This window comes from Pteropus medius, unplaced genomic scaffold, assembly GCF_902729225.1.
Source record: "Pteropus medius unplaced genomic scaffold, Ma_sr-lr_union100, whole genome shotgun sequence".
NCBI classification, from domain to species: Eukaryota; Metazoa; Chordata; class Mammalia; order Chiroptera; family Pteropodidae; genus Pteropus; species Pteropus medius.
Window position 1 is genome coordinate 1,645,236 of NW_024342468.1, and position 26,679 is coordinate 1,671,914.

Genomic DNA, 26,679 nt, shown 5'->3' on the forward strand with positions numbered 1-26,679 from the left:
CCGTGCTGCACAGGGTGGTTCTAGACACGCTCCGCCGCTTCCTAAGACTTGCTAGAACCCCTTAGAAGGCCCACCTTCTGGTCCTCTGGGGCCTGCAGAGTCCACCGCGCCCCGAGTGGATGAGGAGGGACAGGACGTGACCCGGGTGACCCTCTTCCACAAGCCCCCTCCCCACTTGCAGCCTTCAGCAAGTTCCGCAACTCGGAGCCCGAGTCTCCGCATTTAGGGGTGAAACAGCACTGACCCCGCGGGAGTCGTGAGTACGAGGTGCCGTGGACGATAGCGCGGTCACTGAGCGCCCTGCGCCCTGCGCCCTGTGCGCGGCTCATGCATTAACTCTTTCCATCCCTCGACACTTGCTCGGTCCTGCCTGGGAGGCAACGACTGTTTTGTCCTCATTTTACAAGGATCCCAGGGGGTTAAGTAACGTGTCCAAGGTCACATGGCAGCACGAGGACCCAGGCGCTCGGTTTCACAGCTCGTGCTATTGTGGGGGACGTCACCTGCCTCATAGTGGGTGCAGAGCGGGCGTGACTGCTCTGAGGAGGGGCTGCAGCAGGCAGAGGGGTGGGGTGCAGCAAGGTGGGGGAGTGCAGCAGGTGGGGGAGTGAGGGGAGACGAGGAGGCTGACCGTGTGGGCGTGAACGTGGGGCAGAGTCGGTGGCTCACATCAGCACTGCTATGTTAACTAAATATGTGAATGTTTTATGATGTCTTTGGCTCAGAATTTACACCCAAATGGTGTTTCACTGAGTTCCAGGAGTGAGACCACGTTCTCCAGTACTGAAGTGACAGGCAGAGGGGAGAACGGGGTTAGGGATGTGTCCCCGAGCCAGGCCACCTTTCCAGTTCACTTCTCCTCCAATCTGGGGGTGCTGGATACAAGCAGGCAAAGTACATGCTGGGTGTGTAACATGGAGCATTTGCAACCCGGTCTGTAACTGGGACCCCTCCTGGGGCCCCCTGGGGTCTGAGGAGGCCTAATGAGCAGGAGCCCATTGTCAGGGGACTTAGGAGGTAGCCACCGTCTTCCCTCTGGGGGTTGGAAAGAAGTGGGGCCTGGGCAGGGGAGACCCCTGATGGAGTTTCGGGAGGTGGCCCCCAGTGCCTGAGCTACCGGCAGAGAGGAAGGGCAGAGGTTAGGTCACCACCGCTGGAGGCCTGGCTGCAGCAGGCCCGGGGCTCGACCTGCCTGTGACTGGGGCAGAGCAGGGGTCAGACCCGGGAGGCCCGGCTCGCTGGGCACCAGCTGCTGGCTACTATTGCCGGTGCCAGGGTCAGACTTCTGCTGGGAGACTCTGGGCTACTCCAGGCTAGAAGGGGTTTTAGCCTTCAGGCCCGGGGTCCCCGAGCTTCTCAGCCTCGGGCCCAGGCTGGCCTGGCGTGCTGAGGCCCCACTGGCAGAATGCACCAGAGCACTGGGTTCAGGTCGAGCCATGCGTCTAAGTGACATTAGGCCAGTCACTTACACTCTGCGGCTTCAGTGTCCTCGTCTGTTGACGAGGGATCACCCAAGTACCTTCCTAACAAGGTAAATGGTAATAATGGGAATGGGGGTGGCTTCCGGAAGGGGGTCACAAGCTCCATCAGCCTAAGGTGTCACTGTCCTATCCCTCTGGCCACTCCTGGCGCTGTGGGCTCTGTAGGCTCCAGAGGGGCTATTTCCGTGGGACCTGAAGGCGTAGCTTCTAAGGGCTTCTAGCAAGTTTTAAGAAGTGGCTGAGCATGTCTAGAACCACCCTGTCCAGCATGCAGCCACTAGCCATGCGTGGCTATTTATACTTAGTGAAAATTAAATCAAAAACCACCTCCTCAGCTGCACTAGCCACGTTCCAAGTGCTCATTAGCCGCTTGCAGCTGGTGGCTACCGTCTTGGCCAGCACAGAGAGAGAGTGTGCTGCCATTCCAGAGAGTTCTACTAAACGGCACTACTCTAGAGATGGTGTTTTAACTACATTCACCGAAGGCTTCTTGTGCACCAGGCACCGTGCTGAGAGCTCTGCCTGCATCGGCTCCTTTAATCCCCGTCTTGGTTGCGAGAAGAGAGAGGCTCTGAGGGCTCAGCGACCTACCCAGGGGCGCCCGGCACGTTGGTGCCAGAGCTGCAGCTCAGCCCAGGTCCGACACGCCCACTGAGCTCTGCTTCACTGCCCCCTGGGCTCCGCCGGTCCTGCGCTTCCAGACGACAAAACACCTCACCCACAGGACACGCGACACTGCACCCAGCAAAGCACTCTTTATTGGCTTGGCTAAGGTTCCAGACGGTGGGGGTGGGGGTTAACTTCGTCTCCCTGGGGGTGCTCCCTGCTCTGCACCCATCAGAAGACTTTCTGGGGAAGGGGATTGATGATCCCAGTCTCTATGTACTCGAAGACCGTGTACGGGTCCTGGTCCCCGTTGATAGTGATGGCCTGCTTGTAGAACGCCTCCAGCTCGGCCGAATTCCTATAGAACAGGTCCATTTTGAGCTTGACTTGCTCTTCCGTGTCTTTTGGGTTCTCCAGGAGTCGGGCCTGGATTTCCATGGTCGGAGGTGGCTTGTACATGAGGTGGTACCTATGACAGAGGAGGGGAAGCAAGTGACCCACAGTCCAGCCCAGAGGGCAGGGGAGAAAGAGTCCTGAGTCCTACTGTTAACCAAGTTGCATCACCACCATCATCACCACTACCATCATCATCACCATCATCATCATCATCACCATCATCATCACCATCATCATCATCATCATCATCACCATCATCATCACCACCACCATCTTCTCATCTACACCATCGTCCTCACCGCATCACCACCACCACCATCATCTGTTACCATCATCATCCATCATCATCATCATCCTCATCACCACCATCCACCACCACCATCATCGCCATCATCATCATCCTCCTCCTCTGCCAGCTCACCCCACCACCACCATCATTACATCACCATCATCTCTAATCCCCCATCGCCACCACCACCGCATCATCATCACATCGCCATCATCACCATCTTACCACCACCACCGCCGCAATATCGTCATCACCATCATGCCATCATCATCACCATCATCATCCACCATCATCACCATCGCCACCACCACCACCATCATTACCATCATCATCATCATGCCATCATTCCGCCACCATCACCATCAATCTGCCATCATCACCCACCACCATCATCGCCATCATCATCATCACCACCATCATCGCCATCACCACCATCACCAAACATTTACTGTGCACCAGCTGTGAGTACGACCTCGGCTGGGCATGGGAGCTACAGAGAGACAAAACATGGCCCCTGCCAGGGGAGAGGGGTGCGGTGATACTAGGAGACAGAACAGAACAATATATCAAGTGCCGGGTCCCTCTCCTTCATTGCTTTCCTCTCTTCTTCCTTCCAAGCAACGTTCGTCAGGCATCTGCTATCGGTCTGATGTGACATCTGCTACTGACAGCACGATGGCAAGCAAGACAGAGGGTGACGCTATGTCTGCGGTGCTTACAGTGAAATGGGGGAGGGGACACTACGGCAACAGATGTGAGCGGAGACGACAGACATGACGGTCACTGCTGGGAGGAACTCTGGGGACAGGGCCACATGAAGGCCATCATCCTCGACGTGCCTCAGCAAAAGGCCGTCCTATCTCCAGCAGCCGCTGTAAGGAGATCAGGGCCATAGTCCATAAAAGTCCTGGTACTTCCTTCCGGCCCCTCCTCACTCCACTCCTGGGGTGGCCCTGGTTACCGAGAAACGTCCTGGTCACCAGGGAGGATGGAAGCTTTTACCCCTGTGTGATTGCGGGGACTTGAAATTGCATTTCAGCATGAACGCCGTGACCGCACTTGGTCAGAGTGCAGATTCAAACACCGACTTTATCCCCTGGGACTAAGGCTCAGAGGCGAACTGGTTCCCACGGAGACGTGTATAGCATCGTGGTGCGAGCACAGGCCCCCCGACTCACACAGGCGACACCTGCCCTGCAGCCACTTCCCATGCGGGGGTCGGAGAGGCCACCACGGCAGTCGCTGCGGCACCTCCCACGTCCATTTTCCGATTACTCTTCCGGGCGAAGATGGTCGACAGACGTAGCCCAAAGGAGCTAGCTGGACGGACCCCCTTTCTAGACTCTTCCGTCAGTCGTCACCAGTGTTACCCCTGGAGCAATCCCACTGCGGCGTCGGCCGGCCAGACGGAGAGAGGCAGCTCCCCAGCGGGACCTGGCCCCAGAAGCCCTCAGACAGCCAACCACCAGAGCCTGGCACAAACCTCTCTCCCGTGACAGGGTCGATTCTTCTCAGGGTCAGCCGCTCGATGATGGAATCTAACGGCACATTCAGGAAAAACACCCTGAGGAGAAAGAACAAGCCCCAAGGTCAGCCGGAGAACTCCCCGGCTGCGCCAGACTCTCATCCCCCAGACCAAGGTCTGCATCAGCCGCAAAAAGTGAGTGGACTTTCAGGAGCCACCTGTCAGAGGCTCCGGGGACCAAGCTCTCAGAGGTCACCTGGGAAGGATGCAGGCGGGGCCCCTTGCTGCGGAAGCTCCCGCACCCCCGATTCAGGGCGGCTCCCAGCCCCCATCACTCCTGGGCGTGGGGTTCCCGGGGGACATCGTCAGGTGAGCTGCAGGGGAGCAGACGACCAGTCCTCTGGGAGGACAGTGCTCTCCTGGGGTCATTCGACGAGTTAGAATCTCGCCCCCACCGCGGACTTGCGGGGTGACCTGGGCCACCAACACGGCCTCTCAGACGAAGTTCCTCAATTGAGAAACGGGGCTCGTAGCAGTTGACGGGTGTTGATGGTTTAATGGGGTGACGTGTGCGCCCACTTAGCAGGGTCCATGCTTCCTCGGAGCTCAACCACGTGCTGTGACACCATCGCCATTCTCACAGGATGCCCTCCCCGGGACTTCCGGCTCCCGGCCTGAAGCCCTCCGTGGGGGGCTGGGGGGTCCATTCTCAGCCTTTCACAGCGGAGCCCCAGGCCCAAGGGAATGGGAGGTCCAAAGTCAAGAGCCCAGCGGGAAAGACACAGCCCTCACTTCCAGCTCGGGGCTCGGCCTGGGAGCGCCTGGGAACACATCTCCGGAAGCCCTGGTTCAAGTGTCTTAACCCCTTCTTTTTTGGTAATGAAATGCTTTCTTTACACAAAACCCAAGGCGAGATGCTCTCATTTCGGTGTAATTTTGCCCCAAGAAGACATTTTGGCATCATATGGGGACATTTTTGGTCGTCACCACGAGGAAAGCGGTGCTATTGGCACGTGGTGGGTAGAGGCCGGGGATACTGCCGAATGTCACACCGTGAACAGAACAGCCACCACCACGAAGGATTTTCTGGCCCTTAACGTTGACTCTTGTCAGCAGAGCCGGGTTTGAGACAATCAGGCCAGGCCAGCGTGCCCTGCCCCAGGGTGGAGAGACGAGGGCCTGGGTGCTCAGACCCAACCTAGGTCCTGTCCTCTAGTGGTAAAACATCTTGGCGTTTGTTTTTTAAAATAACTTCTGGAATATTCCACTGCTCATTGCCGTTTACTCATTCATTCTTTATCTAATCCGTACGCACATTGATTGAGTGCCGGCTGCGTGCCAGGCACTGTAGTGAGCTCCCGTGTTTACCAGCCCTTCGCACGGAGCTCAGACTCGACATTATTAATAGACTCATCATCGCTGGCATCAGGGTTGGATGACTGATGTGTGCAACTTCCACTGGGGACAACATCAGTGACAACGACATCAGTGACGACACACACTCCCTGTGTACCCGAAGCCGTGTTTGCTTCACTTTTAAGTGAGTAAACGCCGGCAGAGGCTTCTTTAAGCGTAAGATAAATGTGCAAACACGTGACTTTCCTCAGAATGGGAGCCTTTTAGGGTGGGTTCGCTCCTCCTCCAACTCAGTGAACAAAGAAGCCTGCCACCGTCATCCTAGGGATTCGCCGGAAGTGTCGAGCAGGCTGTCGAGAGGCCAAGCTTTAGTGGGTCCAATGGGACACTGGCCCCCTGCGTCGTCTCTCGGGCCCGGGTGCCACCTGCTAGAGTAAGGCCTGATCCCCGCCAGTATCCAGACACCCAGCAAGTACTCAGGTAACATTTGTGGAAAAATGAAAAAAATGAACCTGTAGTCCGTAGTTCTAGTGGGCTATTTAAATTCTCCACCTACTGCCTGATTTTTATCCATCTTAGCTAAGAGCCAAACTAGCTGCTGGAAGTGAGAATGCTTCCCACGTGCCAGGGCTGGGGGAGACCCACACGCCCCCCTCGTTCCCAGGAGCCACCTGCATCAGAATCCCATGGGGAGCCTGTGACCGTACAGGATGCCGACACTCCTTGCCCAGAAATGCTGATTCTGCAGGTGCTGGAGGGAGCCCAGTGTTCCCCTAATACTGGGACCTGCCACCTCGGAGAACACCTGGGCCCAGGACTCTGAACCGGGCACCCCTGCGGGTCCCGCGACCCCTGGAAATTAGATACCAACTGTTGACTGCAAATGTTTTCCAGGAGAGGGGAAAGATGGGTCCGTGCCTTTCATTAGATCCTCAGAGGGTGCCAGCTCTCAAAGATGGTTGTGAGTCCCCGGTCTGAGTTAAAACCTCGTGTTTTACAGGGACACAAAGGACGCAGCCACGGCCGACTGTGAGGAGGTGGCACAGCGAGGCTGTCCCCGATGCTACACGCTGTCCTCACACCTGCTGCTTCCCTCGGTTCCCCGGTGTCCACTGATCCCCTCTCATCCCTGTGACCCATCTAGAGTTAACTCACCCCAGGGCTGTAGGGCTGGGCCTGAGAGAGGCCCACAGGGGGCCATCTGAGTGCCAGCTCTTCCCGCGCAGGAATCGGGTCCAGATGCTGGTGGGTCCAGGAAGGGAGGATGAGAGGCTGCCCATGGCTTGCCAGAGAGGAAAGGGCTTCATTTTTGCTGGGGGTGCACCCAGAGAAAGCCTGCCTGAGAATCACCCAACCCGAGAGAGCAGACAGGTGCCGAGACACACTGGGGCCCTGGAGCAAGCCGCGCCTGAAGCTGAGCCCAGCCTCTGGAAGCTCCTCGCTGGTACCGATGGAAGCTGCAGCCGCCCCTCTGCAGAGTGAGTGCAGTGGTCCCCCAGCAGCCTGGGGGGCCCGGAGCCCCGAGAACCCACCTCACCCTGCACATGTTCTCGATAATGACTTCAGTTCGCAACGTGCCACCAAGTAACAGCCTCCAAATAAGATGTGTGAGATCGAGGAGTCAGAACTCGGGGAGCACAAGTGTTCCAGCGTGCTTTTATCCCTTACACTTCGAACATGCTGGGCCCCCCACAGCAACCCCCCGAAACTTGCGAAGCCCAACAGCAACACCGAAACGTGGCTGTCACCGCGGCTGGTAGCTGGCGGTGCCACCCCGGATGCCAGAAGAAAGGAAACCCCTGATAATGGAGGCTGCTTCGTAAACAAACAAGCCCCAACTGAAAGGTTTTTAACCCAGCATATCAAGACCACTTGTCGTCATTCAAGCGAACGGCTTGTGAAAGGCTGGCAAGATCAGAAGCACGAGGACCCCAAACTGGTACTTGAAACACGTCACTGGGAAAAGCCTTGCAGGAGAGGAGCTGTGCCTTCACACCGGAAGCTTCTGATCAGCCAGGCTCCCGGGGCCACGGTGCGTGCAAGCGACAGCCCGGTGGCGGTGCAGTGGGGACACGCTGCCCAGAGCCGGCCCCCAGCCGCCCGGCGTTATCGCTGCTCATTTACAGTAACACGGCCAGGGAAGGGAGGGGCTGAAAGCAAAGCAAGCGAGGGACCCCCACAGCCAGGCACGCTGGGCAGGGACGCTGCGGGGTACGCTGCGGGGTACGCGTCGCGCGTGGCGCGGGTCCACCGAGGACGGTAGGGTTCCAGGCTGGTGGGTCCCTCGCCACTCAGAGTGGGTCCCAGCCAGGCAGCGTGGCACCGCCTGGGAGTCCCACCGCCCCCACCCACTGAATCGGAGTCTACGCTTGACAAGACTCGCAGTGATGTGTGTGCACATCAAGGCTGGAGACGTGCCGCTCTGGTCTCGTCTGCCAGGACGTGTCTGATATTGGGAATCACCTGGAGGGCTTCTCTGAAATGCAGATTCCCCATGACCTCCAGCAGAGGGGCTGGGAGACCCTCATTTGTAAATCAGCAGCTCGGGCAGGTATGAGGAGCATGGCTGTAATCCACGGCCTCATCCTCGAACCACTGGGAGAGCCTTGAGAATTCTGAGGCCCAGGCCCCACCATGAGAGGTGCCGATACAATGGCCCGAGGTGAGGCCTGGGTATGGAGATCTTTAAGTTTCCTGAGCAATTGTAGCATCTAGCCAAGGTTGAGAACAACTGCTCTCATCCAATCTGCTCAGTGTACAAGATGGGGAAACTGAGTCCCAGAGCGGCCAGGGCTCACTCTGTCACTCGGGGTATTGCTGTCAGATTCCCAGTGACATCTGGGATCTCTCTACCCACTCTCATCTGCCCCTCTGGCCACACTGCCTGGTGCTCTGTTTGGGAAGGCCACACTGGTTTCCTCCCCAAAGACCTCGAAGCTCGCCCCTGCTCCAGAGATAAACGCACTGGAAAGTGAGGGATAGAACGTTCTCTGGACCCAAGGGCAGATTTGACAAATTACGAGATATGACATACAAGAAGTGACTTTAAGCACGGCATCCGGTCCGGCCCGGAGGCAGGGGCCGGCCCTCGTTAGCCTCCTGATCTCGACATAAGCCTCTACTATGTGCGAAACTCTATACAGAGCACTGTGGTGTCACGACCGTGAGATATCGCTTCCCGCCCACTGGGATGGCTACTACCAAAACGCCAGCAAAGAATAAGTGTTGGCAAAGGTGTGGAGAAAGAGGAACCCCTGGGAACGTAAAACGGCGTAGCTGCTGTGGAGTATGGTATGGCGGTTCCCCGAAAACTTAAAACAGAATTTCCACGTGACCCGGCGGTTCCATTGCTGGGTAGGCGCCCAAGAGAGCTGAACGCAGGGACTGGGACGGCTCGTTGTACACCTGCGTTCACTGCAGCATTGGTCACGATAGCCGACGACCCAAACAGAAGTGACCCGAATGTGATAAACGGAACGGGGTGCGTATAAAATGAAATTTTGTTTATCCTTAGAAAGGAATGAGATCTTGACACGTGCCACAACACGAATGAACCTTGAAGACACTGTGCTAAGCGAAATAAACCAGGCCCCAAATGGCAACTGCTGCACGATTCCACTCCCATAAGGCATCTAGAGTGGTCCAGTTCATAGAGGCAGGAAGCAGAATGGTGGGTGCCAGGGGCTGGGGGAGAGGGATGGGGAGTGTGGGTAATGGGGACAGAATTTCAGTATGGGAAGATGAGAAAGTTCTGGAGATGGATGGGGGAGGCGTCTGCACAACAATGTGAGCGCGCTAAGCGTCACAGAATTGCACACTTAAAAATGGTTAAAACAGAGAACTCCGTGGTATGTGTATGTCAGCGCACACACAGAGAAAGCACTGTGATGCAGTGACCAGACATATGGTAAAGGCAGGAGAGAAGGGGTGGTTCTCAGGCCTTGGAAAAAGTTATAATTTATTGAGATTCTTAATATACACAGATATCCAATACGTCAATAGATGTAAAAAAAAGCATTTGACAAAAATCTTACATCAATACCTGATGAATACTCTCAGCAAACTAGAAATACTAAGTCACTTCCTCAGAACAGTAAAGGGAATTTACCAAAAACTACAGCTAACATTGTATTTAACGTATGTTTTCCCCCTAAGACTGGGAACAAGGCAAGGATGTTTACCCTCACCACTCCCATTCAGCATCATATCAGAAGTCCCGGACAGAGCAATAAGACAAGAAAAGGAAATAGAATGCATACAACTGAAAAGGAAAAAACAAACTGTCTCTATTTGCAGATGAGATGATCATCTAAATAGAAGTCCCAAAGAATCTTCAAAAAAGGCACTAGAATAAGTCAATTTAGTGCATTCAAAAATACATCGACATACAAAAACCAAACTGACTTTCTCGATACCATCAATAAGCAACTGGAAATTTAAAGGTGCCATTTATAATAGCATGAAAATGAAATACTAGGTATAAAGGTAACACAGTATGTGCAAGAGCTGTATGTTGAAAACCACAAAGCATCAGTATGAGACATCAAACACAAACGAATGCAGAGCTGTACCATGTTCATGGAGTCGGAGACTCAATATCGTTAAAATGTCGGTCCACCTCTAACAAATCTATAGATTCGATGCAATCCCAAGCAAAATTCCAACAAGGCTTTTTGAAGATTCTATACAAGCTAATTCTAAAATTTCTATGGAGGTGCCTCTGGAAGAGAAATGGAATTGTGCAAACAATGTGGAAAAAGAAGAACAAACTGATAGCAAGGCTTACTACAAAGGTGCAGTCATCAAGGTACCACAGGATAGACACACAGACTGAAGGAACAGAAGAGAGAGTGCAGAAATGGACTCATGTAAGTGCGGCCCGTTACTTTTCAACAAAGCTGCCAATGCAATTCAATGGAAAAAGGACATTTTTTCTCACCCAATAGTGTAATAATGTAAATAATGATGATGATGACGATGACGATGACGATAATCTTGACCCATACCTCACACCATATACAAAATTTAAATCAAAATGGATTGTAGACCTAAGTATAAACCTTAAAACCATCAAACTTCTAGAAGAAACTGTGAGTGGCTTTGGATTAAAGATTTCCTAGGTATAATACCAAAATCGTGACCGTAAAAGAATAAATTGACAAATTAGATTTCATTAAAAGTCAATTAAAATCTTCCGCTCTTCAAAAGGCATTAAGAAAATAAAAGATTTGCCAAAGACCGGGAGAAGATATTTGCAAAACACCTATCTAATAAAGGATTTCTATCCAGAACATGTGCAGTATCCAGATACATCCAGAAGTATGAACTGCATGTCCAAGAAACGACGCACTATGTGCAAAACTCTATACAAAGCACTGTGGGGTCACGACAGTGAGATACCACTTCACGCCCACTGGGGGACACACGTGGACCCCTTACTACCTTAGTATTCAGACAGGGGGAGTCTGGTCTAGGAAAACAGTTTCCTGAAAAAGGCTCAAAGCGCCTCCTCCTTCCCAGTCTCTTCAGAGGCTGGGGGGTCGCATCGAGTCCGCTGGGAGTCAGTGGTGCTTCTCCAGCTCTCAGCGAAGACTCGGCTTCTGTCACTCGGAGCCCCATTGGGGGCTGGAACACACGCTCAGAGCGCACACTTCCGGGAGGGCTGCAGGGGGTCTGGCTTTACATATTCTCCGGGGGTCTTCTCTCAAGGGGGACTTTGCAGTGACCATCACAAAACAGGGAACCACAGAGCATGGAGAACCATCGAGAAAAACGCAAAATGGCGCCATACGTGAACACTTAGAACGGTCTGCTTGCGTTTCACCAAAACGCGCGTCCACGACACACCGGAGACGCAAAGTGACGTAGACGCCGTTGCCAAACTCGTCCTCGTCCAAGGGCGACCTGCGGGACGCTCACGCGGCACAGAGAGGAGTTGTCTGGACTGGCCAGGACCAGACCTCGGCTGGTCTGAAGACGGAGGCGGCATCCGTGTCCGAGACGACGCCTTTGGGGATGGCAGTGAGGAGGGGGCGAGCTGCCAGAGGACACGCGCTCATCAGGACGAGCCGGGGCGGGATGGAAGGGGCACGTGAATTATGCGGAGACGATCACAAATGAAGAGTAAAAACGGAGTCGCCCGCAGAAGGATCTGCACCTCTGAGCCCACTGGGCCTGGGCCGAGGACAGGCGCTGGGCCCCCTTGCGTCGTGCAGGGCCCGTCGGGAGGCCTCGTTCCATCTCAGAGAGAGGCCCCTGGTCCTCCCCGCAGGCCGCACACCCCCGTCGCAGGACCGTAAACAGGGGTCGCCGCGTGGGAGAGAGCTTGGACCCGTGGGCTCCCTGGAGTCTGGACAAGGCCCTGGCCAGAATTAAAAAATTTTTACTATGTATATGTTTTTACTCTAAGAAGAGTCCAATTTGCAAACTAAAGGCCAAACATCTCAACCGCATTTTAAAGCCTTGTGCCTCCTGCCCTCAGGCAGCAGCCGCTGTGTTCCCTCACGTCCGCCCCCCACGCCTTAAAAAAAGGGGGTCCCGCTGGCCAGTTCTTGCTTAAAACTTTGTCTGATTGATAGCGGCAAATCTACTCTGGCTGTGTCTAACATCTCTCCAGGGGCGAGAACTCTCCGTCACTGTCACTAATTGGTAAATTAGCGAGTACTCCCGGCCACTCACCACGTGACAACAAAATGGAGCCGTCTGGTTTAAGGAGGACCCGGGGATCACATTCTTGCATAATCAGTCTTCAATTTTAAGTCGTCTTAAAATTTCTGCTTCCTTTACCACGGGGAAGAAAGAGAGTCGTCCCTCTGCACACGGCCACCCAGACACTCCCTCGCGAGAAACGCAAACTGTTGGAAGCCAGAAAGTTCTGCAAACTCTTCCCGAAGAGAAAGGCAAATGTGTTTGAAGCAAAAGTGATGGCAGACAGCGGGAAGCTGTCGGAGCCGCAGCACAAGCCTGGCTAGTCTGTGCCAGGTCATGGCGCCGTCCACGCCGGTGGCTCTCGGCCCGGGTGTGTGGGGACACAGGCGCACTCTAAGGCTCTGGCTGGGATCTAGTACTGGCTCCAGGAAAGCCCTGTGTCCAGGCTCTCGCCAGCACGGCCCGCTCCCCGATGCCCGTCACACCCATGCACACTCGGCAAGGCAGCCATCGGCACAGGGCACCTGCCTTGGGGGAGCCGTGTGGCTCTCGGGGCCCACTCGGCATCTGCCCTCATCACTCGCTTTGCCCTTGGGCACCCTTCGGCTTCACGTCTGTGTTCGAGGGGGCCTGGCTCCCTACCCTCCTGTGTGATCACGACACGAAGTCCCTGCACACCCTAGAATCCCACTGTCTTTTCTGAGCACTGGCCAGAAGCCACACTCACTTACCAGAGCACCACAGCTACACTCCCAACCTGCCCGCACAGGCACCCCGACAGTGGGAACGCCGATCGTCACAGATCAGCGGTAAAGTTCAGACCCAAAGGAGCATCTGGGCTGGTGGACACACTGTCAGCGCCTCCTGCTGTGGGGACACCGAGGGGCTCCATGGGGTCCTCCCTCAAGGAAGAATTTGGGGCTCAGGGATAAGGAGCATCGCCTGACAGCCTCCAGCTCTATCTTCAGAGACTTGAACCCTCTGTTGCTGCTGTTTTAATTTACTGAGATACAAGTCACCTCTTAAAAGTGCACGGTGCAGTGATTTTTAGTATACTTACACGATCTAAGTTTCCGTCGCCCCCAAAGGAAAGCCCGAACGTATGAGCAGCCCCTCCCCATGCCCTAGCTCCCAGGCCCTGGCAGCCGCTAATCTATGTTCTGTCTCTACGGATCTGCCTGTTCTGGACATTTCATGTAAATGGAATCATACGTGGCCCGCCAACTCTCCATTTAGGAGAAGGAAGGGAAAAACAGGAGGACCGCACGAGGTTATTTTAAGGATCAAACACTCTACGGACCTTGGGGCTTGTCAGTCTCCATGAGCACAGGAGCCAACTCCTTACCTATTTCTATGTATACAATGCGTGTCCTGCTGGTCGTGCTTCCCAGGAGAAGCCTGACTGATAATACAGGGCAGAGACAGGATGCAAACGCAGGCTGCTGGCTGTGAACCTGGGAGAGGTGGTGGGGGGCGGGGGGCGCGAGGAAGGCGCTCTTGGCGTCCCCCGGCTCAGTGCCAAACACTCAGCCCGGATGCGTGGTTCAGTGGCAGCTCCTTGGGGCAGCTGCTCAGAGTCCCAGGTTCCGAGCCAGCTGCAGGCAACGCCTTCGCTTTCCACTAAGCCGACCCGCCGAAGGGGGGTCACGGCAGGAAATGGTGCGGGCGCCTTGCTCCCGCCCGCCCCGCCCAGGGCACTGCAGGCCAACTCACTGCACATTTCCTTCCTCCAGGCCAGCCTCCATCAGGGACAAGCGCTGCATGAACACCTGCCCCTGGAGTCACCTAACACGTCCCTGTGCTGAACTCTCCCACTCCAGATGTTCAAGGCGCTGCAGACAGGGCGCTGCCTTAACCTCGTCCACCGCCGGAGTTTTCCTCCACGAATCTCTGCGAAAGCGCGTTACGTACGCCTTGGCCTCCCATTAACTGCAACGCCACCATCGTCACTGTCACCGCAGACCTTTGCACACCTACTGCGTGCCAGGCGCGTGCACTGCGCGTATTACACACGCGTGCCGTCCCATTTAACCCTCACGAGAAGCGCAGGACCCGGGTCCCGTGATCAGGCCCACTTTGAGGATGGAAAAGCTCAGGGCCCCGAGGTGAAGGCGCCGGGCTGGGCTCCGGGTCCGGGGACTCTGGGTGCTCTCTGGCTGCCTTCCGCTTCCTACATAAAATAAGTTTGGCTCATCCCTTGCAGTTCAGAGCATTCCTGAAGCCTCCGTGAGGACCAGCAAATGGAAAGTGAACCCTAAAGCGATTTAGGGGGAGAGCTCGTGGGGCGAGGGTGGGGTTGACACTGCGTAGGCACCCCAAACCACAAGGCTCGCCTGACTGCCCCCTCAGACCCTTGCAGGCCAAAGCCACCCCCTCATCTGTGTCCTCCATCACCTAGGGGACACCTGGCTCCCCCTGGGCTGGGACCCCCTCCTCAGTGTGCCTCCCCAGGGACTTCGTGCACAGCTGCCCCTCGGGGTTAAAGATAAATCACCTGGATTCCAAAAGATCCTTCATCTCGGATCGCAGCAGCTGCCCGGCCTAAGGAATCTGCCATCATGTTTGTTAAACCCACACTTTAATTACGCCGAAATTACGTTAAATCCTTGCGTAAATACCGCAGCGGCACCTGCCAAGGGCTCCACTACACCAGGCTGGGCTGCCGCCAGATCTCGCTTAGAAAGGAAGAGGAGACAGACACATACAGAAGGGATGGATATTGTTTTCAAAATAAAAAGGCGAGGTTAGCCTTTGTCAGATCATCCACGTGTCAAGAAGAGCAGCCCCTCCCATTTTACAGACTGAAGCGGGGGCGGGGGGGTGCCCTCGGCCCTCCGATCTAATAGGTTTCACTTCTCGAAAAACCTAAATCTAATTAAATATTAATAACCAGTGGTATTAATTAAGGGGGAAAAGTCCATCAAGAGAACCCCAATATGTTTACAGTGTCCCCAGGAAACTGGGAAAATTCACAATCAACTGTGTAAATGTTCTAAAAGCGAGTCCTGAATATTTTATGATTATTTGTCATAAAACAGAAATAATAACCACTGTGCAGAGCTATTAGAATTAATATTTATGCTGCCCGCCATGAAATATTCATGGGGACAGAGAAAGGGGGGCCCGTAAGACAAGAATTAATTTACACTGGGCTCGGTTTACCCGCTGGCTTGATGTTTTAAAGACGGTTGACAAGGCTCCGTATGAATCCGCCAGTCACTTCCCGCACTCGGTGGAGTGGAGGGGGTGGGGACAGGTCCGGGCGGCTGACAGCTCACAGATTGAGTTTCTGACAGCCCTTAAAAAACCTAAATGGCCCCCCACCTTTTTTTCCTTCTTCCATTGCCCAAGGCGCTCTGTTCATCCCGTCTCTCCTTCCATCTGCTGAAATTAACGAATTAATGAGCGCGATACGCTTTACAGTGGGGCCCTATGAATGTTTACAGGCGATTAAATTATAATGCGCGGCGGCTGTATAATTCATGAACCAATTAAAGGAAGTGTTAGTTGATTTGATGGGATGAGGACGTACAAAATGCATTTAACTAATGGGGAGCCACGGGCTGCGAGGGCCGGCTCCCTCTCTCGGATCACGCGGCTAATTGCTGCACTTTATGGCGCTGTCACGGATAGCCATGCATATTTCATTGTTCTCAAATCCTTCAATCGTGCGCGTCCGTGTCGAGGCTGCAACGCGGAGAAGCCAAACCTGGCTGCAGTTACGGGGGCCGTGGCCGTGGCCGAGACACCTGAGCTGGGGCTTCGGGTGTCCGGGCCATTAGGTGATTAACAGGGCTCAGCGTGCGATTGGCTTTTGCTTCTCCGACAATCCCGGGTGGCGGCTCCGTGACGGTGGCAGCGCTCGGGGCCTGGCCTCCGTCATAGTAGGGGAGCAGGGCGTGGGAAGCCCCCGGTATTGTTTCTTACCAAGACCGCACCCAGGGTGCAGGGGTCCCGCGGGTCCCCCCAGAAGGGCAGTTCGCCTGGGGTGCTCCTAGAGCTAACGGTTTTCTCCAGCTCTGACTCTGTCCCTCCGCACAAGGTGGCCACCTGGGGCTGCATCACGTTACGAGTGGCGAACTTGGACCCACACTGGAAGTTCTGTCACATGTGAGCGGGAAGGAAGTCGCAGAGAAGAGCGAAAGAACCCACCCGGAGGGGGGCCGTGGTCGCCCGGGCTCTCGGAAGGGGCACGCGTCCACGGCGCCGGGCGGAAGGGCAGAGGACGCCGATGATGCGGCCGACCTCCCAGCTGGAGCGGCAGGGTGTCTGATGCGGCGGGGCCACCTCGGACCGACAGGCCCAGACACTCTGCGAGGGTCCCAGTCGGTTGTTGGAGCCCTCGTCGATGAGCTGCTGGGCCCAACAGCCCCCCCCACACACACACAGAGTCAGTAAACTAATTAAAGACCCTGTGGTGAACGTCTTCAATCCCCCTGTGGATGCCCAAGAAAGAATTTGGTTTGTTCCCACTTTCTACCCAGAGCTGTGTGATCCTGGGCAAGCCTCAGGCTCTCATCTCTAAGATGAGGATGGGGATGGGATGGTCACAGGTAGTGAAGATTAAAAGAGCGAATCCATGTGCTTTGCATTTTGTCTGGCACGTAATAATTGCCCAAGTTATTCTGGCCGATATTATCATCGTGGAATAGTAGAGATTTCAATTAGTGCCACTAAGGAGGCCACGCTCACGTTTGCCTCCTCCGCGAACGCACAGATGGGCAGGGTTGGCCTCCGCCCCCCAACTGCACGTGAAGCAGCCACTGAAATCTACGAGAAGGCCACCGAGTCAGCAGGACCTCTTGTGACAAGCGAGGGCATCTCCCTGACCAGATCCAGGAGGACAAGGCTGTAGGAATCCAAGGACCTCAGGTGAGTGCAGCGCCCCAAAGGCCACACGTCAAGGATGGAAGGGGGGCCGGTTGTGGTTTAATGGAAAGTAATGTAATTCAGCCTAAAACATCCCCTTGGGTCCCAAGCTTAAATGTAACCAGCAGTCCGGCTGGATTTGGCTGGATTTAACGTGTTCTAGTTTAAAATAAAATCAAAGTATCATTTGTCAGAGGCTCACTATGTGCAACTAACTGCCCCGGATGCTTTCTAAACATGACCTTATAGGATCGTGCGAGGTAAATGTCAGCGTGAGTATTCTCAGTGCCTAAACAGGGACATCAAGACGAGGGAGCATCTTGGTTCAGGAATTTCTTCTGAGCAGATACTTGTACAAGTGCGGAGATACCTGGGCACAGTTCCCCACTGCTGAGTCACCTATAACAGCAAAAAAGCTGGACACGCCGTAAATATCCACAAGTACAGGAAGGCTTAACAAATTGTGGCATAGCCTTATTCTGCAGCTTTAGAAAGAAATAAGGTAGATTAGGGTGTTGACACTGGAGTGAAGTCTAAGACACGATCGTAAATTAAAAAATAGTTATATAACAATGTATCGTGCGAGCCCGCTTATGTTTCACAAGAGAACTAATTCCGGAGGGATGTACATCAAGCTGGCGATAATGATTATTTTGGGGGAGGGATCAGGGGAGATAAAACAAGAGCCTTTTACTTCCTAGATGTCTGCTATTTTTCCGTTACGATCAGAACGAACTATTTCTATAATTAAGAAAAACACTAAAGATGAAAACCATGAGAAAAGAAGGTTATTTAAGGAGGAGAACTGTCACTTTTAGGCGGAAGGACGGGCATTATGGTGACGGCACATGATCGGACCAGGTTCTCACGCAGACCACACCATGTACAGAACGATGACCCAACGCGTCCGAGCGCCAGCCTGGCCTGACAGCGTCCTGGAGTCGGCACTTCACTGCACAGCGCGGGCAGACTGGGGACGAGGACACGACAGATGCTGACCACCGAGAAGGACAAATGACAGACTGCGCCTCTCACCCAGGCAGCGGCCTCCCGGGTGCCCAGGTGCGGGAGGGGTCAGGTGAGAAAGTGGGTCGAGCTCAGTGCAAGCCAACGCCTCTGGTTTAGGAAAATCAGCTTATGTTCATTCGTTCGTTCGTTCGTTCACTCATTCATTCGTTCATTCAGCAAATGCTTTCCCAGTTCATTCATTCATTCATTCATTCATTCATTCGTTCAACAAATGCTTTCCCAGTGCCTCGTAGGTCCTAGGAACCAACTGTCTCAGGTACCACGAATCTGGGTGTGAACGAGCCAGACACATTCCCGCCCTCACAGAGCTTACTGCGTAGGTGTAGATACATGTGGGGAAGGACTACCTGTCCTTGGAACATGGGGTCGATCCCGCCATCGAAATGTCGTATGAAAAGCCCAGCTTGCAACCCGTGAAGAGGGAGATGCACGAGTTACCTGGAAAGCGATCTGGGGCAGGGTGGGTCACCTTCCGATGCGAAGAGATGGCTGCCATTCATCAGCTAACTCTGATATGTCTGCTATGGGCTGATCACGTTACACCGTCTCATGGAAACTTCCTGAATGGCGTGGGTACGACTCCCACGCCCCATTTGATGGGTGTGGAAATGGGCTCAAAGCAGTCAGTGAACTTCCCAAGGTCACGTCCTTGGTAACCGCAGACTTTGGAGCTCGACGAAGTGGGACACCCCAGCCTGAGCACCGACCACTGGGCCACACCACGTCTCTGGATGCTCTTGCTTACAGCACCCCAAAATGACTCTGCCTCTTCCGATCCCCTGGGACCCGCATCACACTGAGGACATGCAGACACCCCCTTGCTAGTCCCTATAGCAAGCCGGGGGCACGGGGTTTACCGTCACCCTCATTTTATAGATGAGGCAACTCTCTCCATTACCAGCTAGCATGTGACCTGATGGACTCGGACCCGCAGCCACTGGCTCCAGCACCCAGGGTGGCCACCAGCGGGCCACTGGGTGTTCGCCAAACACGGGGCATTTCTGAACACTGCACCCATGTTCTCATACTTACTCTTCTTCTTGAGGCGGGTCTGTTCGGTGTTTATTTTTTTTAATTGACGAGAAATTCACGTAACATAAAATTAACCATTTTAGGGTGCGTGACACAGTGGCGTTTGGCACATCCACAGTGTGGGACACCCACCAGCTCTGCCTAGTCCCAGAACATTTTAATCGCCCTAAAAGGAGACCAGTGCCCGCTACCTCATCACGCCCGCCCCCAGCCCCGGGCAGCGACTCGTCGGCTTGCCGTCTGTTCCGAACATTTTGTTTGAAGGCTGTCACACGTGACACACTTCTTTCACTTAGCGTCACGTATTCAAGGTCACATTTACCCTTCGTCAAAACCTTCCGAACCAGCCCCATTTTACAGATGAGAAACTGGAAAATCAGAGGGAGGGAAGGACTAGCCCAAGGTCATGATGGCGGCCAAGGGCAGAGCCAGATTCCAGCCAGGCCCGTCTGAGTCAAGAGCCCATACATAGTTCTCCCAACGGCATGTCTGACACTTCCGGTTTTTCGTAAGATGATTTTTTTTTTCCTTAAAAATGGAATTGGAGAGCATGTGTACCTGCCTAGCTCAGGGCCTGGGCGTCAGCTGCTCGCAGACCTCGTCCACCCCACGGCCTCCCACTCCTGACTCATGGCCCCACGGCCTCCTCCTTCGTCCCCCGGGGAACCACAGGGCCACCCTCGCTTGGTTCCGGGCTCCGCGGAGATGTCAGCACCCTGTCCTTGCAGCCCTCCCCCTGGGAGGCGAGCCCACGCGGGTTGTCCATGTTGACCGTCTGGCCCCGAAGGCACACGACGTGTCTGTGTTGCTCTCTGCCCTGTTGTCAGCCCCTAGGACAGCGCCCGGCACACAGCAGGCGCTCAATAAATGTTTGTCGACTGATTTTGTTGTCCTCAAGAGCCTTGTCCTTGGAATGGAGGGAGACTCTTTCAAGGGGGCAGTCGGAGGGGCGAGCGGGGCCGACCGCAGCCACACGCGCATGCGAAGTGTGTAAAGGGCACGCGTGGCTGCGGAGGACGGTCACGCGGGGCAGGCGGGGTCTGCGCGGCCGGTGCCACCTTTTACCTCCTCCGCGACCTATTCCTCCACCCTCCGTCGCTGCAGAGCTGCCCCTCGGCACGTTTTTTCTGCATTTCTGCCACGTGCCGGCTTCCGGGTGGCCCTGGCCCGGCCTGGAGGCCCGTACGCGCCTCTGAGCTGGTCTGTCCTCCGCCCCCTGCCACCCCTCATCAGGCCTACACTGCCTTCGTTTCCTCCACGCGTTCCTCTCTGCAGCATGGAGGCCACCGAGGCCCAAGGAGACACCTCTGCGGCCTTCCCAGTGCAATTAGAAGGACTTTCCAGAACATTCCAACTCAGGGGCACCCCCTCTAAGCTCCACTTCAAATAGCTAAGTGTGCTAGGAAGCTCCTGCTTGTAGAACAGCAAAGACACGGGTTCAGATTCTGCCACGTCTAGCATCCTCTACTGGGCAAACCCCGCCATGACCCAGCTGGTCCCCAGGCCCGAGACCCGCCCCCTGCAGAACCTGCTCCCAGAGACTCATTGCTAATGGAGGTCAGGCACAAACTGTGCCCCGACCTGACCGACGGCAACTGGAGGAAACGTCGATTTAGGGGGAGGGATGAAGGACGCCGGCCCCGGGAGGCCCCGCCCGAAGGCCAGCTCTGTGTCGCCACTGCACCCACTGCCCACTGCAGGGAAACCCAGGGTCAAAGTGTCGACCTGGCCAAGCTCCCGGGTTAAACTGCCGTGAACCCTCCGAGGAGGCGAAACCCGAGTTTCTAGATAAAGCTTTTCCACGTCCTTGGCTGGGGACGCAGGCCTGCAATTCAAAACCTCTCGGTTTCGAGAGTCATCTACGGATTAAATCTACGACTCGGGGCCAGAAGCCCACTGGGCCTGGTGCCACCCTCCCCGGGGCCTCTCCCCGCGGCCTCTCCCCGCGGCCCGGCTGGGCCCGTGTGTGGACGCTGACGAGGGCAGTTGCCCTGCAGCCACTCGCAGGCCGGGGGCAGTGTCTCAGGACATGGGCCCCACGCCACACGCTCAGGGACGGAAGGAGTACGACGTGGCGCGTGCGGCTCAGACCACGTTTGTGGAGTGTCTCTAGAAACGTCAGGGTGCGTACGCCGAAGTGCTGGCCTGGATCATCTCTGAATGCCAGACACGATTGCTCAGCTACATTTCCTAACTTTCCTACAGGAGGTGGGGTCCTGTGTAACGAAATGTAGGAAACACACGTGGACAAGGACCCCCCGCCCCTGCCCGGCGCCCCCGGGGCTTCCCCGGGCCTCACCCTGGGTGCAGAGGGGCTGGGTCTTCGGGCCACCCCGAGACTTTACAGCCTCCCCGCCACCCCCCACCCCAACTCCTGCTCTCCAGACCAGCCGCCCAGAACCCCTGCGGCCACCACGGCCGCAGGCCGAAATGGGAAGTGCCGAGCGGACTGCGTTTTCTGAAGTTTCCGAAGTCACTGGGCCACAAGGAGGCACAGAGAGGCGTTTCTGTCCAGGATGGAAACGCATTCCCTCATTAGAGCGGGACCGCAGGCACGAACGGGGACCGGTGACAGAGCGAAGCCCGCTGACTACGGTGCGAGCCCAAGGTCACACGGGGGCCTTCGCGATGAGAGGCACCCTGCTCGGCACACTTCCCTGACTCGCCAATGACTCCGAAGGAAGTTCTCCTAGATCAGGCAGCATGCAAATGAGGGGACGGCATCATGCCCGCCTGACCGGAAGGAGGGACCCGAAGCCCCGCCCCTTTCACATCAAGTCTCTATCACCCAAGGTCAAGGTTTCGACTCCCTTACTGCTGCCTCCGCATTCCCGGTGATGCTGGCTCAGTCCTGGGCTGTTCCACAAAGGGGACACTTCCGCAAAACGCAGCAGCTCCTCTCCTCCCTCCCCCAGCCCATCTCACGTGAGGGTCCAGCGTTTTCCAATTTGATTCCATTTTTCTCCAGCCACCAAAAGAAAAAAGCCTTATGGCCAAAACGTCGGCGCTGACCTGATGAGCCACGCTCGGCTCACGGCATCTCCCTCCCCCCAGCGACAGGAGCCAGCGCTCACCGTAGTGGGTATCAGGTTACCATTTGGGTGTCTGAAATATTTAACAGGTTTTTGGATCTTCCATGCGTCAGGGGGCTGGAGTGCCACAGTGTCCTCGGCACCCCCAGTTCTTATCTCGTCGGGGTATCTTCCCGCTGCTGAGTGCCCTCCCTGCACCGCAAGAATGTCCCCAGGAGAGATTGCTGTGGGCCAGGCATCCTCCATCCCCTTCCAAAAGGCAGACCTCCTGGGGGAGGGGACCGCGGGGGGCAGGACAGGTCCCGCTCACCTTTGCACCTCCAGAGCTGGCACTGCGTGCACACGACACTCATGGGGTATGGGGGGGTGGGGAGGGGAGGTCAGCAAACCAGAATTTGCTGACCAAAGCATGACCTTCTTTGCTGAGCTCCACACACCACCACCTGCAGAAGCAGCACCCCCACTGCAATGCCCAGGGCAGAAAGGACTCCAGAGGCCCGGCCATCCCGCGGCCAGAGGCCTGGACCAAGAAACGGCTCCAATCCGCAAAGATTCCCAAGGAAAGGAGGTTATTTGTCAGTCTCCTTCGGACATTCCTCCCACGACCGCCTTTACAGACATGCGAGAATTCTCTCTGTCCAGCCTCTTACTGACCCAATCGAATTGTTTCCCTTTGTTTTTCTACCAAAACGGCGGCTCACGCTTGGACAGAGAACCGTTCTCCCCCAAAGAAGCTCCCAGATTCGAAGGCCTGCTTCGAGGGGCGCAGCCGGAACCACTGGCCTTCCGCAGCCCTCACAGAAAGCTTGGTGCGAGGTGCAGGGCCCTCCCTGGATTTGCAAATCTCCGCAAATCTCCCCGTTCTTGGCAACAAACTCCTTTACCCGCCCCCCTCCACCCGCCACACACAGAGGGCAGGGGTGGGCGGGGATCGGCTACGGGGGGCCGCGCTCCAGAATCTCTGGTGCCCTGAGACAGACGCTTTCTGGCCACGTGAGAGGGGGCCGCGTTACCCCTCTCCGGAGCTCAGGCTGTGCTTTTGTGGGCACTGGGCACACCCCACCTAATTTCCTTCTCGCCACCCGCTGGGGGCCCGTACCTTTACCATCACGCCCACTTTGTAGAGGAGGTCAGTGTGCTGCCCGAGGTCACGTGGCTGGGGAATGGCAGAGAGGATCTGAACCTGGGCGTCTGGGGCCTTCGCTGCCACGCATAGCATGTGGGGCAGGGGTCCTCTCCCCGCTACAGAGCGCTCTGCCCGGCCTCGGGGACACAGCAGGTCAGGGGGTCCAGGCGCACTCTCCGCCCTGGCCGGCTTCGGGCTGACACCCCTGGCGTCCGGTACACGCTCCATCGGCCGGTGAGATGCCTTCTCCAGCCACTCGCTGCGCCTCTGGCCCCTCGGATCAGATACTGGGGGCGCAAATAGCTTGGCATGACGCAACCACTGAGTCAGTGCAGCCCTGCGCGCATGTGCGCATCAAATCGACGCCTGCTCGCCCAGAAAACAGCCCACTCAAGATCATTACCGACCCTACGCCCAGAACTGACCAGACTGGTGTCCAGAGAGTTCTGCCCGGCCGATCTTCTCTGTTCCTCCAACGACTCCGCAACTAAATGTTTCACAAAGCCCCCAAATATTTATGTTCTCAAATGTTTATTAGCCTCTCTGTCACGATCAAGGTTTCATGAGCGCTCTATACCAACTGTGAATTAAACTCGTAATTTCAGGACCGTCACATTCTGGTCTATGTTTGTCTCTCTCACACAGCAGTTGCTGTGGGCGCCCAGCAGATGACAACTGAACGCACGTGTCCACGGGCAGCAAAGCGACTGACATTTAAATCCGGGAGCAGCCACGGGGCAGAGTGGGAGAGGAGCTTCCACAGTTGGAGGCTTCGGGAGCAGAGGGCAAGCACAGGAGGGCTCCCTCGGGCCCTCACGCCACCAACCCACCCTGCTCGGGGGCAGGGGGCCCGTCATCTCACGGCAAAAGGAAAAGACACATGATACGCTAAGACCATCCTTCCCTCTGCCGAGCGGCACCGACTCGGGTAGAAGCATCGGGCTGCGCCCGGGGCTGCCGGGGAACCCAGTCCTGTGAGCCGCAGAAGGAACAGCAGCTCACGGAGCTGGACCAGAAATGGCGGCTGCCCTGGCTCGCTGCTCATCCACTTACGCGATTGCCCATCATTATACACTCAGCTCCTGGAACCCAAGAGCGACTCCGCGCCCTGTGCTGTCGGTTCCACGCTGCGGATGAAGGAATGAAGCGTGGAGGCTCCGGGGGGCGAAGGGACTGGGAGAAGGTGGAGCCACATCCTGTCCCTGGGCCCTCGCCGGCTGCTCCCTCTGCTGGGACCGGCTTCGCTTCCCCGCGGTTCTCACCAGCCTCCCAGGCGTCCGCGGCCTCGGAGCTGACCGGGACGGCGCGGTACTGTCCCCCGCTCTGAGTGGGGCTCCCACCCAAAGGGTAAGCCCATCAGTCCATCCTGGTCACTGTCCCAGCTCACAGCACGTGCTCACTAAGTGCCAACTGACGCGTAGCCAAACGGAGGTCTCTTGGACTCCAAAACTCATGTTTTTGACGCTAAACCTACTACTTCTAGAAAATGCCCTGGCACCGCCACCAGCGGTCGGGCCCCAGAAGATCGAGTGGGCCCGCTTCCAGAGGCAGCCCCATGCCGGTGCTTGCACCCAGGAAGAAGTGGGGACAGCAACTAGATGCAGGATCGCGCTGGGTGGGGACCCACCCTGCACTCTGCAGCACGCTGAGGCACGTCGGCCTTCGGTTTGTTAAGGAGGCAGCAGGGTCTCACGGGAAGGACTTTCTTTTATGATCGGCCATTACGTTCATAAGCCTGTCATGTTTTAGTTGTGGCTAGAGGCTCAAAGCACTAAAAATCGAAATAATTGTCATTACTTAAATACTCACCCTGTAAATCAAAAAGTAACTGCTGTGGGCAATGCAACCACTCTTAGAAGTAAACATTTAGGCATGCTGTAAATCCATCATTGATCCTAAGGGGAAATAACATGCCCTCTAAAACTTAAATTCCGCGACGTCGAACATTTCCATCGCTTGAGCACGTGCGTGGCAATTCATCTCAACTGGGCCACAGACCTGGGCAGCTGCCGGGGCCGTCGGTCACGCTGCCAGCGAGGTGGCCTCTGCAGCCCTGCAGCACGGCGCCCCTAAACTTAAACGAAGCCTTTGTTCCTTGGGTGTCCCAACTGTTCCCCAAGGACATGCCACCTTCAGTCACACGTGCTTTACCCTCACCAGTAGGATGTGGAGCGCTTGGGCACTTAGCGCCCACTGAAAATAAAAATGCACCCACAAGTCAGCAAGGCCACGTCTAGGGTCTTAATCTGCAGAGACGGTCTCATGAGCCCGCGGAGCCGAACGTCCAGGATGTTTACTGTAGCACAGTTTGCAGAGAGAAAAAACGAGAACAGCCTAAATGTCCTTACGAAAGACTGCCAGATACACGGCTGAGAGAAAACGTAAGAGCAGGTGACATAAAGACGTGCACCTGATTTTACTTTTTGCAGTTGTGCAGTAGGTCTCTCTCTACATAAAATAAATGCACATATTTATATCTCCTTACCGATGCAGAGGAATGTCTTAAAAGGACACCCAATAAATTATGGATGGTGGTCGCTTCTGGGGAAGGGAGTGAGGTCTGGGAAGAAGAAAACTTAAACTAACCCTGTGAACCCACCGAAGAAACGCGTCACACCAATACTGAAACTCCGGATGGTTCTCACCGACCCTCCGCCCGCTCACTCGCCAGAGAAACACCATCGTGATGTTGTTTAAAACGCGCGTGAGTATCGCTTAGTCTTGCTTGTTTCGTATCATGCCGAATGTTCCTTTACAACTCGCTTATCCACTTAACACGATTTTCCTAAGATTCCTCACCGTCTGTGTGTGTGGCTGCAGTTCATTCGCTTCTCTGCTGGATGAAAGGCCGCTGTGTGGGCCTGCGGTGGCCCAGCCGGCGTCCCCTCCGTGGTCGGAGGTCGGTTTCGTGTTGGGCTGCGCAGGAGCGTCGGGGAGGGGAAGCTTTTACGCGGATGACTCAGCGTACTTAACAGCTGCTGGATTTTCTGTCTCCTGTGCCATCAGCACTGGTAAGGCTTTTCCCCCTGAATGGATCCACCTTGTCTGACTCTAAATTTGTTGTCTCAAAGGTGTTCATAATATTTCCCTTACCCTCGTAAACTCTGCTCTATCTAGGAAGGTGTCTCATTTTTATTCCAAATATTGTTTGTTTATGCACTTTCTTTTTTACTGATCGATCTTGCTAGAGACGTGCGGATTTTATTAATTTTTATCAAAGAACCAACTTTTGGCGACACTGTCACTTTGTTTTCTGCTCCCTTGATTTCTGTCCCTGTGATCTCTTTCCTGGGTTTATTATTTTTCTAACCTAAGTCAGAGGCTCAGATCATTAATTTCAGTTGCTCTTT

General features: G+C 55.4%; 1 protein-coding gene across 6 annotated transcripts in view; it reads right to left on the reverse strand.

Moving 5' to 3' along the window:
- Positions 1–2,217: 2,217 nt before the first annotated feature.
- The window catches only part of AK8 (adenylate kinase 8), a 106,155-nt gene continuing 81,693 nt past the window's right edge, over positions 2,218–26,679 (reverse strand). For 4 of the 6 annotated variants that reach the window (XM_039862956.1, XM_039862954.1, XM_039862952.1 and 1 more), the window contains 2 exons: positions 4,256–4,336; positions 2,218–2,556 (listed from right to left, as the gene is read on the reverse strand). In XM_039862956.1, coding sequence (XP_039718890.1) covers positions 2,319–2,556; positions 4,256–4,336 — 319 coding nt within the window. In that variant the 3' untranslated portion in view covers positions 2,218–2,318. The remainder of the gene's footprint in view (positions 2,557–4,255; positions 4,337–26,679) is intronic. The other 2 variants (XM_039862961.1, XM_039862955.1) reach the window with 1 other exon arrangement.